Source organism: Nycticebus coucang, chromosome 19 (assembly GCF_027406575.1).
Source record: "Nycticebus coucang isolate mNycCou1 chromosome 19, mNycCou1.pri, whole genome shotgun sequence".
Classification (NCBI taxonomy): Eukaryota; Metazoa; Chordata; class Mammalia; order Primates; family Lorisidae; genus Nycticebus; species Nycticebus coucang.
In genome coordinates, this window is record NC_069798.1 from 43,076,381 (window position 1) to 43,090,468 (window position 14,088).

A 14,088-nucleotide genomic window follows, 5' to 3' on the forward strand; every position below is an offset into this window, starting at 1 on the left:
TTCAGGAAGCTCTGGTGAGTGCAGCCTTCAGGATGGCATTATTGAAATGATCACAGTTACTGAAAAATCTTCCAGATGCCAGTCCATGGCTCTAGCACTGGAGTTGCCAACTTGAGTTTTGTGATGCCTGAATTAATAACAGGGGGCATTCTACAGTGTCCCCCCCCAAAAAATAAAATGTATGTAATTAGAAAAGTAAGTTTGCATACACTTGCTTCCCCACCTGTCTTGCTCTGGAAAGGGGAATTTGACTAAATGAAACTCCAAAAAGATTGAAATATACCTCTGTGATGTATTTGCCCAAATGTGACCCAGACTGGGCAAGTAAATTGTAGAAATCTGGACACCTATAATAGACTCTTTGGAAATTCCAAGCCTTTAGGAATAAAACCAATAGTTTTTATGACAAAATATCTCCTGCCCCCAAATTTGGAATGGAATCTTATTTAGAATGGAAAAGCTAAAACTACTAAAATGATACCAATTTAATTTAATAAAATAGATCTGTGTACATTGAATTGTTGAAGTTTGAATTTTCATATTTGTACATATCTAAAACACCAGGGAGTTATCCAGAAGTATCTGAGAATAAAAGTAATTTTTTTGTTTGGTTTTTCCTGCCTTAGAGATTATAAATACCTGAGCAGTTCTTTTGATTAATAATTTATAATCTAAATACTTAAATATACTTAGATAATTATATCTTTACACACATATTGTTTTAGATTCAACACACACACAAAAAAACCTATATCAATAAATTTATGCCAAAAGGTTAAGAAATTCTATCTGTGAGCTGATTCAAAGCATAAATAAAAGAAAATTAAATTTATGAATATTTACACAGACTACTTTGCCCAATCACTTAATACTTAGAATCACATTCTTAAGCCTAATAATAGAAATGTCTTCAATTATCACAAACACAATGAAGTAAAAATTATTTCTTACTGAATACTGGGAAAGACGTGTTTCCTTTTAACACTTGAAATTCTTGTTCTAGTCGTCTCCGTAAATCTATTTGTTCAAATAAAACCTTCTGAAGTTCTTCTAATAAAGAAAGAAAGAAGAGTCCTTTTACTAATCCTTACAAATAACTCTCCAGAGAACTGTTCTATACAGCAATTTATTATTATAAGACAAAATATTTTACCAGTTTAAAAAGTGTTGCATAGACATAGGATAGATTTTGTGCAGAAATCCATGAATATAAATCAATGTAATATATTATTTTAAAGTATTATATTACAGTGTCATGTATTGATTGATATGTATGCATTAATCTCAATTATATCCACCCAATGGTCCATATATTATTCATATGTTGCTTGTCAAGCTTAAAATATGGTGTAGAACAAAAATATCCTCCTATTATCTCCACAGTCTTTTAAAGCTAGAAGAAGTTCTATGGGATTCAAACTTTTCTTTACCTTTCCCCATATTTTCTACATCCTTTTTGAGTGAATGAGGTGAATTGGTTTCCTGTGTGTGTTCACCTTTAAGAAAGAAGAATGAATATTAGTTTTGTATAAGCTATTTTCTGTACATTTTCTTTTCATAGCTGCAAAAGGGTTTATTTAACATAACTTGAAATTAGAAGTCCTCAGAACCAAACGTTGTCCTCATTTACTCAGGTACAATTCCACTGAACCATGAAGGAGAGGTTGGGAAAATGAGGGCAGAGGTGGCCTGGCCTTTGATGGAAGCTTCGGGGAGGCAATATTCCTGAAAAGTTATCTCCCCCGTGTGTCCCTCGCTTTACTGTCCATCCTTTACAACAAAGACAATGGCTAGAAAGGGCAAAAGAGGAAGCTGGACAGGTGAAATTTCTGGTAAAAACCTGATCATAGTCCCACAGCTCCTTGAAATGAGAATGGCTGGCTGCTTCGAGAAAGAAGTGACAGGGGGCTGTGTGTTGTCTTTCCTAGAGAATTTATAAGCCTGGAGGAGTTTTGTAACAATTCATAGTTTTTTTTTTTTTAAAGAAAAATTAACCTAAAATGGAGATATGAAATAAATTATCCCATGTTAGTTTGTAGATATTTACTTGCTTGATGTTAATCTCTTAACTACTCATATTTGCCCAGTAAAAATTATATTGTGAATAAAGTTCAGATTATTCGTTTCACCTACTTATGTGCTAATTATTATAGAAGTATGACAAACTAATCTGTAGTCATAAACTGAGTCTTATAGTCAGAAAACCTAAATAAACCAAAGAAATCCAACTATTTAGCTAATCATAACTTTTTCTTCTGAATTTCAACCTGTTATCCACAATATTCACATGATTCAATTAAGCTTTGTGTTTCTATCTAAAGAGGCATGCCAATAAGGACAAAGGGGCTCCTGAGGTTTCATGGATTCCCCTCTGTGGCCCCAGCACCCTTGCCTGGTCTCAGGCTCTGTGCTGTTTGCTTACCCCCTTCCTCACAAAGTGGGCCAGTGCTACTTGGAGGTAGGGACTGTCTTCTATATGGCCAATGAGTGTCTAGCACAGTACGGGACACATAATAAGCACTCAAGTTGTCTTTAGTTGTTTCTGCAAGGGACCCCAGGAGGTTGTATTCTAAATTACAGCATGGGTTGGAAGTCATCATTTCAATTATCTCCTTACTACTTTCTTTCTTTTAGCAAGAAATGGAATGTAATGGCCCTGGGCACTTGTACAAATATTGGGAGATTTCAAGATAAAAATTTCTGCAAAGAGGGGAACAGAATTTCTTCCTAAAGCAGTAACTGATAGAATCATGGACAGACAAGAAAACCCTCAACATGACATTATAAATGGTGATTCTGCATTTCACCTGATGGCTGGCAGGGATATGTGCGTCTAAATACATAGACATATACATAAACATACATACATGCAAATATTCCAGGACACATACGTAGTTAGGGGAAGGAGTCTGATAATATCCTTAGCATCCCTAAGTTCTTAATAGTAGGCATTTTCTCTAATATCTAGATTAGATTCACACAACCTCATTTCCATTCTCATTTTGGACGTGACCTTTCTTTATAGGCTCAGATATACTCTTGAAACTTGACAGCTAGGCTCTCTTCTCCATATAATAAGAAAATGATGAGGAAATACCTGTGAAACACTTTAAATATAGACCTCAATGTAATTCCTAAACAATACTATTACCTAAAAGAAGAGAAACATGAAAATGATTTCAAATCACTAATATATAAACCAAGAATAATGATATTTTGAAGTGAAGATGAATGAATAATACAGGGGGACCATAAAGTTCGTGTGCAATTTGGTCCCCCTGTACATGCACTTTTGCCTATGCTTACTCTGGCCTCAGTTAACCAGTTGAATGTGTAGAAGTTTCATGCTCACATACATGAAACTTCTTGAATCTGAAAAAGTAAAGAAACAAATATGTACATATCTCTGTGATATCTACAGGGCACGATGAGATGGCTTCATTCTACAGCTTTCTCAACCACTCAAAATATGATTTAAATGAGATCTTTATTCCTGAATGGGCAACTCTAGAAACCATGTTCTTATCACATTAGAGACCATATTATTTTTGACTTATTAGAATAATATCTTTTCTGGATTGTTATCTTCTATCATGTTTCAATTAGATGATTTAATTTAAAAATTCAAATACGATATGTAAAAACGTAGCTCTTTTCTACTTCTATTTTTATACCTTGGAAAGCTGCTGTGTGAATATGGGTATGAAAACAGAAACAAGTAGCTTTATGTGAGTATGAAATCACTAAATGAGTAACTAGAAAATGCAAATGATCTTAACCACAGGCAAATCTCACATTAATAAGGAGCCTTTCTCTTCATCAGCTTCGTGGTGGTTTTATTAACATTTTGCATTCGTGTCTATTTCAAACAGTTATTTTGGTGCAACTCTAGATAAAATTTGCCAATTTTAAGTTTAAAAGACTCAAATATCTCACCTACAAAGGGTTTTTTAAAAATGGCTAAATGTTAAGTAAATAAGGAGCACACACGCTTCAGCTGCCTTTTGTGTCTCTTTTACTGGACCGTTGCCTTTTGTATATTACTAATCTGTGAAAACCAGATTGTTAATGGTGGTTAAAAATGACCTCTGGGAGCCTGGATATGTTTGTTCACTATTACTGCTAATGTTTTCCATCTGGTTAAAAAAGAAAAAAGCAGTCTAATACTAGACTAAATAAATGTGATTTAGTTGACAAGGAGTTTCCAGTTTTTATAAAGATTCCATCCGGGTAGATGCATTTTATTTTTTCAGAATTAATGAATGGATTTAGAGACAGTAATTAAAATGTTCACTTTCCTCCATATTTCCTCCTTCCTTTAAAAAGAAATAGAATACTTCATGAATTTGTGTGTCATTTTTGCATTACAATTCTGCATTGTTCCCATTTTGGTATATGTGTTGCTGAAGCACTATATCCCCCCTTTAAAAAAAAAGTTATAGAAAGCATAGAGATGTTAATCGTGTACAATTATATGGGAGAAAATTATATCTGAAAGGAACGTCTTTCTTAGAGACCTGGCCTCAATCGTGTCTAAGTCAGACTGCAATAGAAAATAGTGAGGTGGTTTTAAGGTGGAAAGTAGCAAGTAATTAGGGCAAAACTGCATCCTGTGGATGGATGTGCCTAAAAATTGCTGCTTGAGGGGATGTCTGCACCAGCACCCCATGAGTGCAGGTTTGCAGGATCACGTCACTGTGACTAGCATGGTTTCCAAGAGTCCTGCTTGCCCTGGAGGGCAGAGGCAGCACAGCGCTGTGTCAGTGAATCTACGCTGCTTTTGAGCACAGCTGGAGGCCAGAGAACCTGGGACCACAGGAGTTCTGCTTTCCAGGTTTTCCTAGGGTCCCCCAACATCAGACAGAACACCCCCTGTTCTAGGTGAATGTTTCACCTCACCCTGGGTTCTGCCCTCACACAGTCATCAGAGACTAGAAATACAGGAGAGATGGGTGTGAGGACCTGCCACGCTGAAGCAGACGTGAACAGTACACAGCAAATGAGGAAAGGATGGGAATATAAGAGGAAAAAAATGAAAAACAGCCAATAGATTCAAAGTACTACCTTTCAAGATACAAGAGTTATCACTTTCTCTTAAATTTCATGACACACTTCTGCTCAAGAACCGGCAATGGCTCCCCATGATCTTCATCAAAGAATCCTCTTTAAATTCCTCCCCCAAAGTCTCTAGTTTCTCCCATATCCTTGTCCCAACTACTGAGCCAACCTGTCTTTCTCTATTGCCAAACACAAACCCTTTATTCTAGTCAGGACTTTATTTCTCACATCTGTTTCCTGGCTTTGCCTCATGCTGTTTCTCTGGCCTAAAATACCCTCCCTTCTCTGCTGTGCATCCAAAATCAGAATGTCACCCAAGTCACTACTTGTTATGAACTGAATGTTTATGTCCCTTCCAAATCCTGATCTCCAAGGTGATCGTATTAGGAGGCAAAGACTTTGGGAGATGCCCTCATAAATGGGATTGGCACCTACATAAAAGAGACTGGGGAGAGCCCTCTAGCCCCTTTACCACTAAGTAAGCACACAGCACTGGACACTGAATCCACCAGTGCCTTGATCTTGGACTTCTCAGCTTCCCGAACTGTGACAAATACTGTTTAAGCTACTCAGTCCATGGTATTTTTGTCATAGCAGCCTGACCAAGCTAAGATACCTCTCTTCCATAAGCCCACCTCAATGTCTACAAATCCGCTGATCCATCTTTTCCTGGGCTAAAGTTCTAAGTTGGTGGTTCTCAACCTTCTTAATGCTGCGACCCTTTAATACAGTTCCTCATGTTGTGGTGACCCCCACAATAAAATTACTTTCGTTGCTACTTCATGACTGTAATTTTGCTACTCTTATGAATTGTAATGTAAATATCATGCAGGATATATCTAGGTGACCCCTGTGAAAGGGTTGTTCAACCCCCAAAGGCATTGCGACCCACAGGTTGAGAACTGCTGTTCTAAGTGCTTCTCATTTTTACTCCATCCCATTTGTAGCCAATATCCTAGTGTTTTACCTATGTTACTGGGGTCTTCCCCAGCTAGAAAATATACTTTCTGGCAAGGATATATATATCTCATGCCCATAATCCTAGCACTCTGGGAGGCTGAGGCTCACAAGTTCAAGACAGGCCTGAGCAAGAGTGAGGCCCCCATCTCTACTAAAAATAGAAAAACTAGCTAGGCATTGTGGTGGTAGCCTGTAGTCACAACTACTTGGGAGGCTGAGGCACGAGGATCACTTGAGCCTAAGAAACTGAGGTTGCTATGAGCTGTGATACTACAGCACTCTACCCAGGGTGATAGAGGGTCTGTAAGACAGAAAAAAAGAAAGGAAGGAAGGAAGGAAGGAAGGAAGGAAGGAAGGAAGGAAGGAAGGAAGGAAGGAAGGAAGGAAGGAAGGAAGGAAGGAAGGAAGGAAGGAAGGAAGGAAGGAAGGAAGGAAGGAAGGAAGGAAAGAAGGAAGGAAGGAAGGAAGAGAGAGAGAGAAAGAGAGAAAGAAAGAAAAGAAAGACTCTCTCCCATTGCCTCTATCTTAGAAAGAGGTACCATACACATTCCATAAATACTTGTTGCACTTAATTTAATTCATTGTGGCCTGTGAAAGAAATAACCACTAATGCTAGTATAAATTATTGATTGTCATGAGGAATTTTTTAGTTTTTTCCCCCTGACGTGATCTGGCTCTGCTGCCCAGGCCAGACGGCAATACATCCTCACAGCTCACTGTAACCTCAAATTCCTGGACTCAAGTGATTCTACTGCCTCAGCCTTCCAAGTAGCTGGGACTACAGACAAGTATCACTATGCTGAGCTAATTTTTAATTTTTATGTAGAAACAGGGTCTTGCTATGTTCGTCAGGATGGTCTCAAACTCCTATTCTCAAGCAATCTTCCTGCATTGGCCTCCCCAAGTGCTAGGATTATAGGTCAGAGCCACTGAAAGCACTAATTCATTCCTACAAATAAAAAAGCACATTTTGATCCATTTGTACATTCTGACTAAATAAATTAGGCTAAATATATTTTCAGTTTACTGGAAAGTTTGTGATGTTCCAAATAGAAAATAAGTTTTGCTCCCATCTGACATTTTGAAAATTTCTTTTCAAACAACATTTCTTTTCAAACAAAACCAGAGCACTGAATTTTAATCAAAACCTGAAAATATTAAGTAACACATAAGTCTGCTGTGAACTCCAACAGCAAAAATACCTTACGGTTTTAGAGTTTACTTAATTGTAGGAGTCAAATAAGTAGGTCAGAAGACCTGGCCTGTTGGTGGACATGGGATAAGAGGAGAAACTGATTACACGGATATCAACTGTTTTCAAGCTAAGCTCTGAATTCAATAAGTAAGATCATTTAAATATTGTGTGTATGTAGAGTACACTACGTAAATAGTGTACAAGATGAAGCTCTTACACTGAATAAAGAGGAAAACATTTGGCATTCACCTACCCTTCTATGGATGTGCATTCTCTCTCCTGCCCACTCCTTTCACCCTCACCTGTTCCCTATTCCTTGTCTTGGCTTCCTCAATTTTAAATTCTCTCCTGAGCCTACAACGAGTGCTCAGAAGCACTGCCCCAGCCTGCAGCCCCAGTGGCTGGCCAGTTGCTGATCACTGAAAGGGCCTCTATGTTCTCCCAGTACGGTTGTAGAAAACACTTGAAAAACATATGGAGAAAATGTTTCCTTTTATAGAAGAAAAGTGTTTTACTTAATTGCCTATGCAAAGATAAATTGAGTAAATAAAACTATTTTGGTTTCAGACTATGTCTTTACCTGAAATATATGTGCACTCTTAACATTTGGATGAAGAATGGTAATTTCAGTCAACAATCCAGATGTATTTTTTTTTTTTAGTAGAGACAGAGTCTCACTTTATGGCCCTCAGTAGAGTGCCGTGGTCTCACACAGCTCACAGCAACCTGCAACTCCTGGGCTTAAGCGATTCTCTTGCCTCAGCCTCCCAAGTAGCTGGGACTACAGGCGCCCGCCACAACGCCCGGCTATCAACAATCCAGATGTCTCTTTAGTTTGTGGAGACTCATGTGCTAGTGTCTGTTCTGGTGCAAGGGTAGGAAGAGTAGGCACACTCTGTACCCAAAGCTGCAAAGGGTCTCTGCATGCTGTTCCCAATGCACTTCGGGCTGGGCCAAGATTCTGCCCTTTTGCCTCCCGACAAATTCAGCACACAGCTTGGCCTCTGTTAAACAGAAACTCCATGTACACATATTTAATTCCCAAATAAACTCTAAAATTTAATAATTGATCTTGGTCTTATAATCTGACTTTAATTCAGATTTTTTGGAATTTTTATTTGCTCTTTTTTTTGGTGGTTTTTGGCTGGGGCTGGGTTTGAACCCGCCACCTCTGGCATGTGGGACCGGCGCCCTCAAACCCCTTTGAGCTACAGGTGCTGCCCTATTTGCTCTTTCTAATACTTTTTTAGAGACCCAATTTGGATGGGGTCAAAGTTAATCTATAGTTAGTATAACTAGTACACTAGTAATTATTGTGCTAGTAATTTAGCACAATATATGGTTTAGAAAGGTTTTTAAAAAACACTTTGCATTAAGGCAAAAATGAATTACACAGAAAGCAAGGTTAAATAATTTTCTTCTTTATCATTGGTACATAGACTTCTGATAATTTTTTGGTGTTAAATTATACATTGAACTACTTTCTCTGTGATATTTAGCATGTCAGTGAGTCACTGAACAGAAGAGAAAAATAAATCAGTACCACTGAAGACCAAATGCTACAAAATAAACTATCTAAATATTAATTCCATTAACAAAAAAAAAAAAAGGGAGCAAGTGCAAGCTTAGATAATACCAGTTGGATTGCAGTAAACTAAGAGTTAAGTTAAAATTTATCATCAATGATCAAAATGTATTGCAAATTGCATACACGCTGCTCCTCGAATCAGTAAATTAAATATATTGGATTGGTGAATTTTTAGAATTAGAATTTCGTTTGGAGAATTCCATTTAGAATTCTCTTGAGTTTTAGAACTGGTATTGAAACTGCCTTTTATAAAATTAATAAAGGGCAGATGGTACCTGTGGCTCAAGGAGTAGGGCGCCGGCCCCATATGCCGGAGGTGGCGGGTTCAAACCCGGGCGGGCCAAAAAAGAAAAAAAAATTAATAAAGGGCTACAAGGTGGGAACTGTACTAGGGGCCTATACTCTGCAAAGGTATAGGCATAGTCAAGAAATACATATAACCAGCCATTGTTTCCTAGCTTACTTTCCTCTAAAAGTATTTGCTCTTTCTAATACTATTGTAGAGGACCAATTTGGATGGGGTCAAAGTTAATCTATAGTTAGTATAACTAGTACATTAGTAATAACCAAAATTTCGCACAATAATTTAATTGCTTACTACTCAGGAGTCAAATAGCTGACAGTCATAAAAATTCTTAGCTTTCTTCATTGTTTCTGTAGATAAATTCTTAGCTTGTTTCATCAAGCTTGTGAAACCTAGGGCTAGTTGTCGAGGTATCTTCCAGGCCCTGCAGTTTGCATTTTTTTTTTTTTTTAAGACAAAAGTCTCACTCTGTTGCCCTGGGTAGAGTACCTTGGGGTAGAGTCAGCCCAGCTCACAGCAACCTTAGTCCCTTGGGCTCAAGCAATCCTCCTGCCTCAGACTACCAAGTGGCTGGAATTACAGGCATGTGCCACTACACCTGCTTTTTCTATTTTTAGAAGAGATGAGGCCCTGCTCTTGCTCATGTTGGTCTGGAATTCCTGAGCTCAAGCAATGCACCTGACTTGGTCCACCAGAGTGCTAAGATTACATGCATGAACCACTGCACCCAGCCCAGGCCCTGCATTTTGGTGGACTGGCTGAGCCATCCAAACCAGTGGCCCAAGGAACTGACCCAATTGGTCTTATGACCCCTAGCTGGGAATTGACTCAACTCAAGAAGACAGTTTCTACACCCCCATTAGTCCACCCTCAACTTGGCCAAATAGCAGATGCAACTGCCTAACACTTTGCCTGCCAAACTCCCTTTAAGAACACTTTCCCTCAAATTCTCCGGGAAGTGGATTTAATAATTTCCTCCCATTTCCTTGCATAGGTCCTGAGATACTAACCTCTCTGCCATAACACCTGCTATCTCAGTGTATTGGCTTCCTCTTCAGCAGTAGGAAATGAAACTGGTCGGGCTGTAACAGTGTTGTGAGTTAATGCTACTTAATCATTTTGTTTTTCTGGAAAGTTTTGCATTGTCTTTATCTCCATGATTTCCATATACACTTTTAATAACCGTTAGTAAGAAGGAAATTTTTTTCATAGACGTTTCATAAAAGAAACTGATATTTGAAATAGGGAGATTATTTCATTTTGAATACATATATTGAAAGACCATGGAATATGCTATACATTAGTAAATTAGATGTGGGAGGTTTTATCAAATTTTATGGATAAAGAAGACCCAAAGTAGTTAAAGGCTTACCCAAAGTCATCTAGTGAGAGAATTAAAACTCAGATCTACTAGTCTGTGCTTTTAAGAATGTTTCTTCTTCTTCTTCTTCTTCCTTTTTGCTTTTTAAAAAAAATTGTAAGAATGTTCTAAAATAGAATAGAATTATGAATCAGAGTGCTTCATCTGCTATATATTCATGAGAAGTGTAATTGCTTCTTACTATTCTCAGAAATCTGTCCATAGCATATTAAGTACACTACAGAATCATACCAGTGAAAATCAAATTGATTTTAAAATGTCTATACATACACCAAGATGCAGCTGTGCTCCACATCCAAGGGTGCTGGTGTTTCTAAAGTGAAAGGGATTGAAAAGTGGGGATGACGCCACTTCACCTGATTTCCTTGACCTGGAATAGCTGTGAGCTGTTTTACCCAGCTTACTTCACAGCATTCAATTTCAAATCACTTAACTTCACTACAGTTGTTCAAAATGGGTATGCAAAATCTTACTCTGGAATTGCAAGTGAAATACTGTCATTTATATTTTTGAGTATGTAATATTTTGACCAAACTACCAACCCCTTAATCTATTTGATTTGGTTATAAGCATGGGTCTAATTTTTAAAATATCTATATATAAAAGTTTTACTGGCTTTTGGGAAACTGTGGCTGCTTAAAAAACCTCATGTTTGGTCTCTAATTATACAGAATTATAATTATATCTGCTGTGTGTAAGGTTAATGACCACTAACAGGAGGTTTTTAAAAATCATTTAAAAATGTAATTTCTTTAAAATTGCTGAAAAGTAACAGTTATCAGTAAGGTTGAAAGGTTGAAGGAAGGCTAAACTTAATTAAAATGATGAACTATAAAATCAACTGGAACTAAGTATTATTGCTAAACTGCCTTTGTATTAGGTATCAATTAAAGCACGTATCTATTGCCAAAAGATATGTCTGTATCTTTACTTGTTTAAAGAAAGGTCATAGAAATTTTCTGGTAAACTATATTATTGCCACTGGCGTAAAAAATTTCATATAAAAATCATAAATTGCATACTGACTTGTCAGGCAACTTGAAAGGATATTGCATTCTTCTTTGTTATAACTACATATGCATAGAAAACAAATATTAATATTTTCGAGTAAAGTGCTTGTGACCCAAGATTCCAAGGTAGATCAAATGTTGGTTAAAGACACATGGTTATATAAACCTTATCAGATAGGATTTTGTGTAGACTGCCATTAAAGAACTCATACTAGGGCCTGGTGTGGTGGTTGTAATCTCAGCACTCTGAGAGGCTGAGGCTGGTGGAAAGCTGCTGGTGGATTGCTTGAGCTCAGAGTTCCAGACCAGACTGAGCAAGAGCCAGACCCTTTCTCTACTAAAAATGAAAAAACTAGCCTGGTGTCGTGGTGGGTACCTGTACTTCCAGCTACTTCCGAGGCTAAGGCAAGAGGATCACTTGAGCTCAAGAAACTGAGGTTGCTGTGAATTAAGTTAATGCTGGGGCACTCTACCCAGGGCACAGAGTATCAGTCTGTCTGGAAAAAAAAAAAAAGAAGAAGAAGAAGAAAGAAAAAGTACCCATACTGCATTCCAGCTACTCTGCCCTCACCTCTTGATTAGAAGCAATTTGAGGGCAGGGACTAGTGTTGAGTTCCATCTCCAAATCCCTAGAGTGTAGCAAAGAAGCATTTGAAGATATTTGTGGAGCAAATGAAAATAGATAAATGAATGTTATCATGTAGATGTGGAAGTTAACAATAGCTACATGGGGAAGAATATCTCCACCAATGAGCAGGGAGTGCTGGATAAAGCCTTTGGCTGCTACCGCTCCAAAGGTGCAAATCAAAAATGCTCATAATCACTTTGGCTCGTCTGCCTTTTTGACATCTTGCCAAATAAATGGATTCTTGGAATCTGATCACAAGGAAATAAATTAATATCAAAAAATGGGCCAATAGGGCCCCCACTCTGGGATTTTCTCAAATGTGCATTTCAATATGAAGACCATAAGCTAATCTTTTCTACAGGACAGCTCACTGGGCACCAAGTTAAGTCCCACAACACCCCACCCTCTCTTAAACACTGTTTGGTGTTTAAAACTTCATTTCTACATGCTTACCAAAAAACCCTTAAGGATGAAGTTCTCATGACCCAAGATTCCAAACTTAACAAAATATATCTTTCCCCTGAAATTTGTTCATTTTGATAATGTTTTTATCCCTTCCCTGTTTCACTGGTCTCCCATTCAATATAGGATAATAATATCATATAATCTACCATCTACATACTTTCCTGAATAATGTGAGGATGAAACTGTGATATGGCAAATCAATGAGAAACAAGTTTCTCTGGGAATCTGTATCAAATTAATTATTGTAAGGAAGTGACTAGCAATATATCAATAGCATGATTAGGTGTTATTACCAATATAAATATTGACTGTACCACCTGAGCTCCAGGCACTGTGGAATTTTTATGTGAACACCAATCCTGACTATGCTTTTGCTTCCTTCCTTTTAGCATTTATATTTCCATTTGAATCAAACAACAGTGAAGTCCATGTTTTTTATTCACTCTGGCTATCATTCTGGGGTTCCAATACCTTCTCCGGGTTTACTGGACTCAGTAAGTGTGAGGAAAACAAATCCCTTTTAAGGCCATGAATTTGTTTGCAAATTTCATTCAAATCAGAGGAAGATGAAATAGAGAAATTCAGTTTTTAACAAATATACACAGAGTTCTAATATATATGAAATGAAGAGCATATAGCTCCGTTCTAATACATTTAGGTTTCTAATGAGTGTGCACAGTCGTTGACATTTTAACTTAAAACTTTATAAAAATTATGAATACTAGCTGTTAAATGCAGTACAAGAAATTAAAGTTCCTACAGAGAAATGACTTCAGATTGGGAAGTTTGGATTTTCTTATTAAATTTATGGAAACTATTTTAAACATTAAATAATCCCATAGTTTTGCACAAATAATTGTTACCTATTGAAAAGCTATTGTACATTGTATATCATTGATAACATATTTACAGTTTTAAAAATTTCCTTGAAAATTTGTACTGAAATAGGTAAAAGTTTGGCAGAAGCAAACTTATTATTGATGTTTATCTAGTAGCGAAATGAAGTTCAGGGTGGGGAGTTCAACGTCTAAATGAGGTTTTACTTTGTATACATGTATAAAATCTGAATGTTAATACAACCAATAGCCAACTCTAAAATAAAAAAAACCCCTAAATTTAGGCATCCAAAAACACCTTAAAAGTATAAATTACAATGTACTAATTTTAACCAGCAACACTAAATTAACCTATTTTAAGATCAGTGAATGGAAGGCCGGGTCCATATTCTGCTACTGAATAGGTTACATTATTTTAAAAAATGCACAGTCACTGCAACATATTAAGTTATCTTATTTTGTTGGACTTTGAGCTTAATGGGGCCTGTTCAGAAAATGGGGTCATATATAAAAAAAAATTTTTTTTTTTAATTCCCCCAAATTAAGTTCTTGTCAGTGCCACTAGGATGTGACACTGCTTTTAAATTCTCATTCTGAGCTTTGTCTATTTTGGTAGAGGACTGGGAATTCTCTAAGTGCTCATTGGTCGTACAACACAGACCT

At 37.1% G+C, this 14,088-nt stretch overlaps 1 protein-coding gene across 1 annotated transcript in view; it reads right to left on the reverse strand.

The window, feature by feature from the left end:
• The window catches only part of SKOR2 (SKI family transcriptional corepressor 2), a 45,452-nt gene that overhangs the window by 22,905 nt on the left and 8,459 nt on the right, over positions 1-14,088 (reverse strand). The window contains exons 5-6 of the mRNA XM_053571820.1: positions 1,431-1,496; positions 952-1,050 (exon numbers count right to left, since the gene is read on the reverse strand). Coding sequence (XP_053427795.1) covers positions 952-1,050; positions 1,431-1,496 — 165 coding nt within the window. The remainder of the gene's footprint in view (positions 1-951; positions 1,051-1,430; positions 1,497-14,088) is intronic.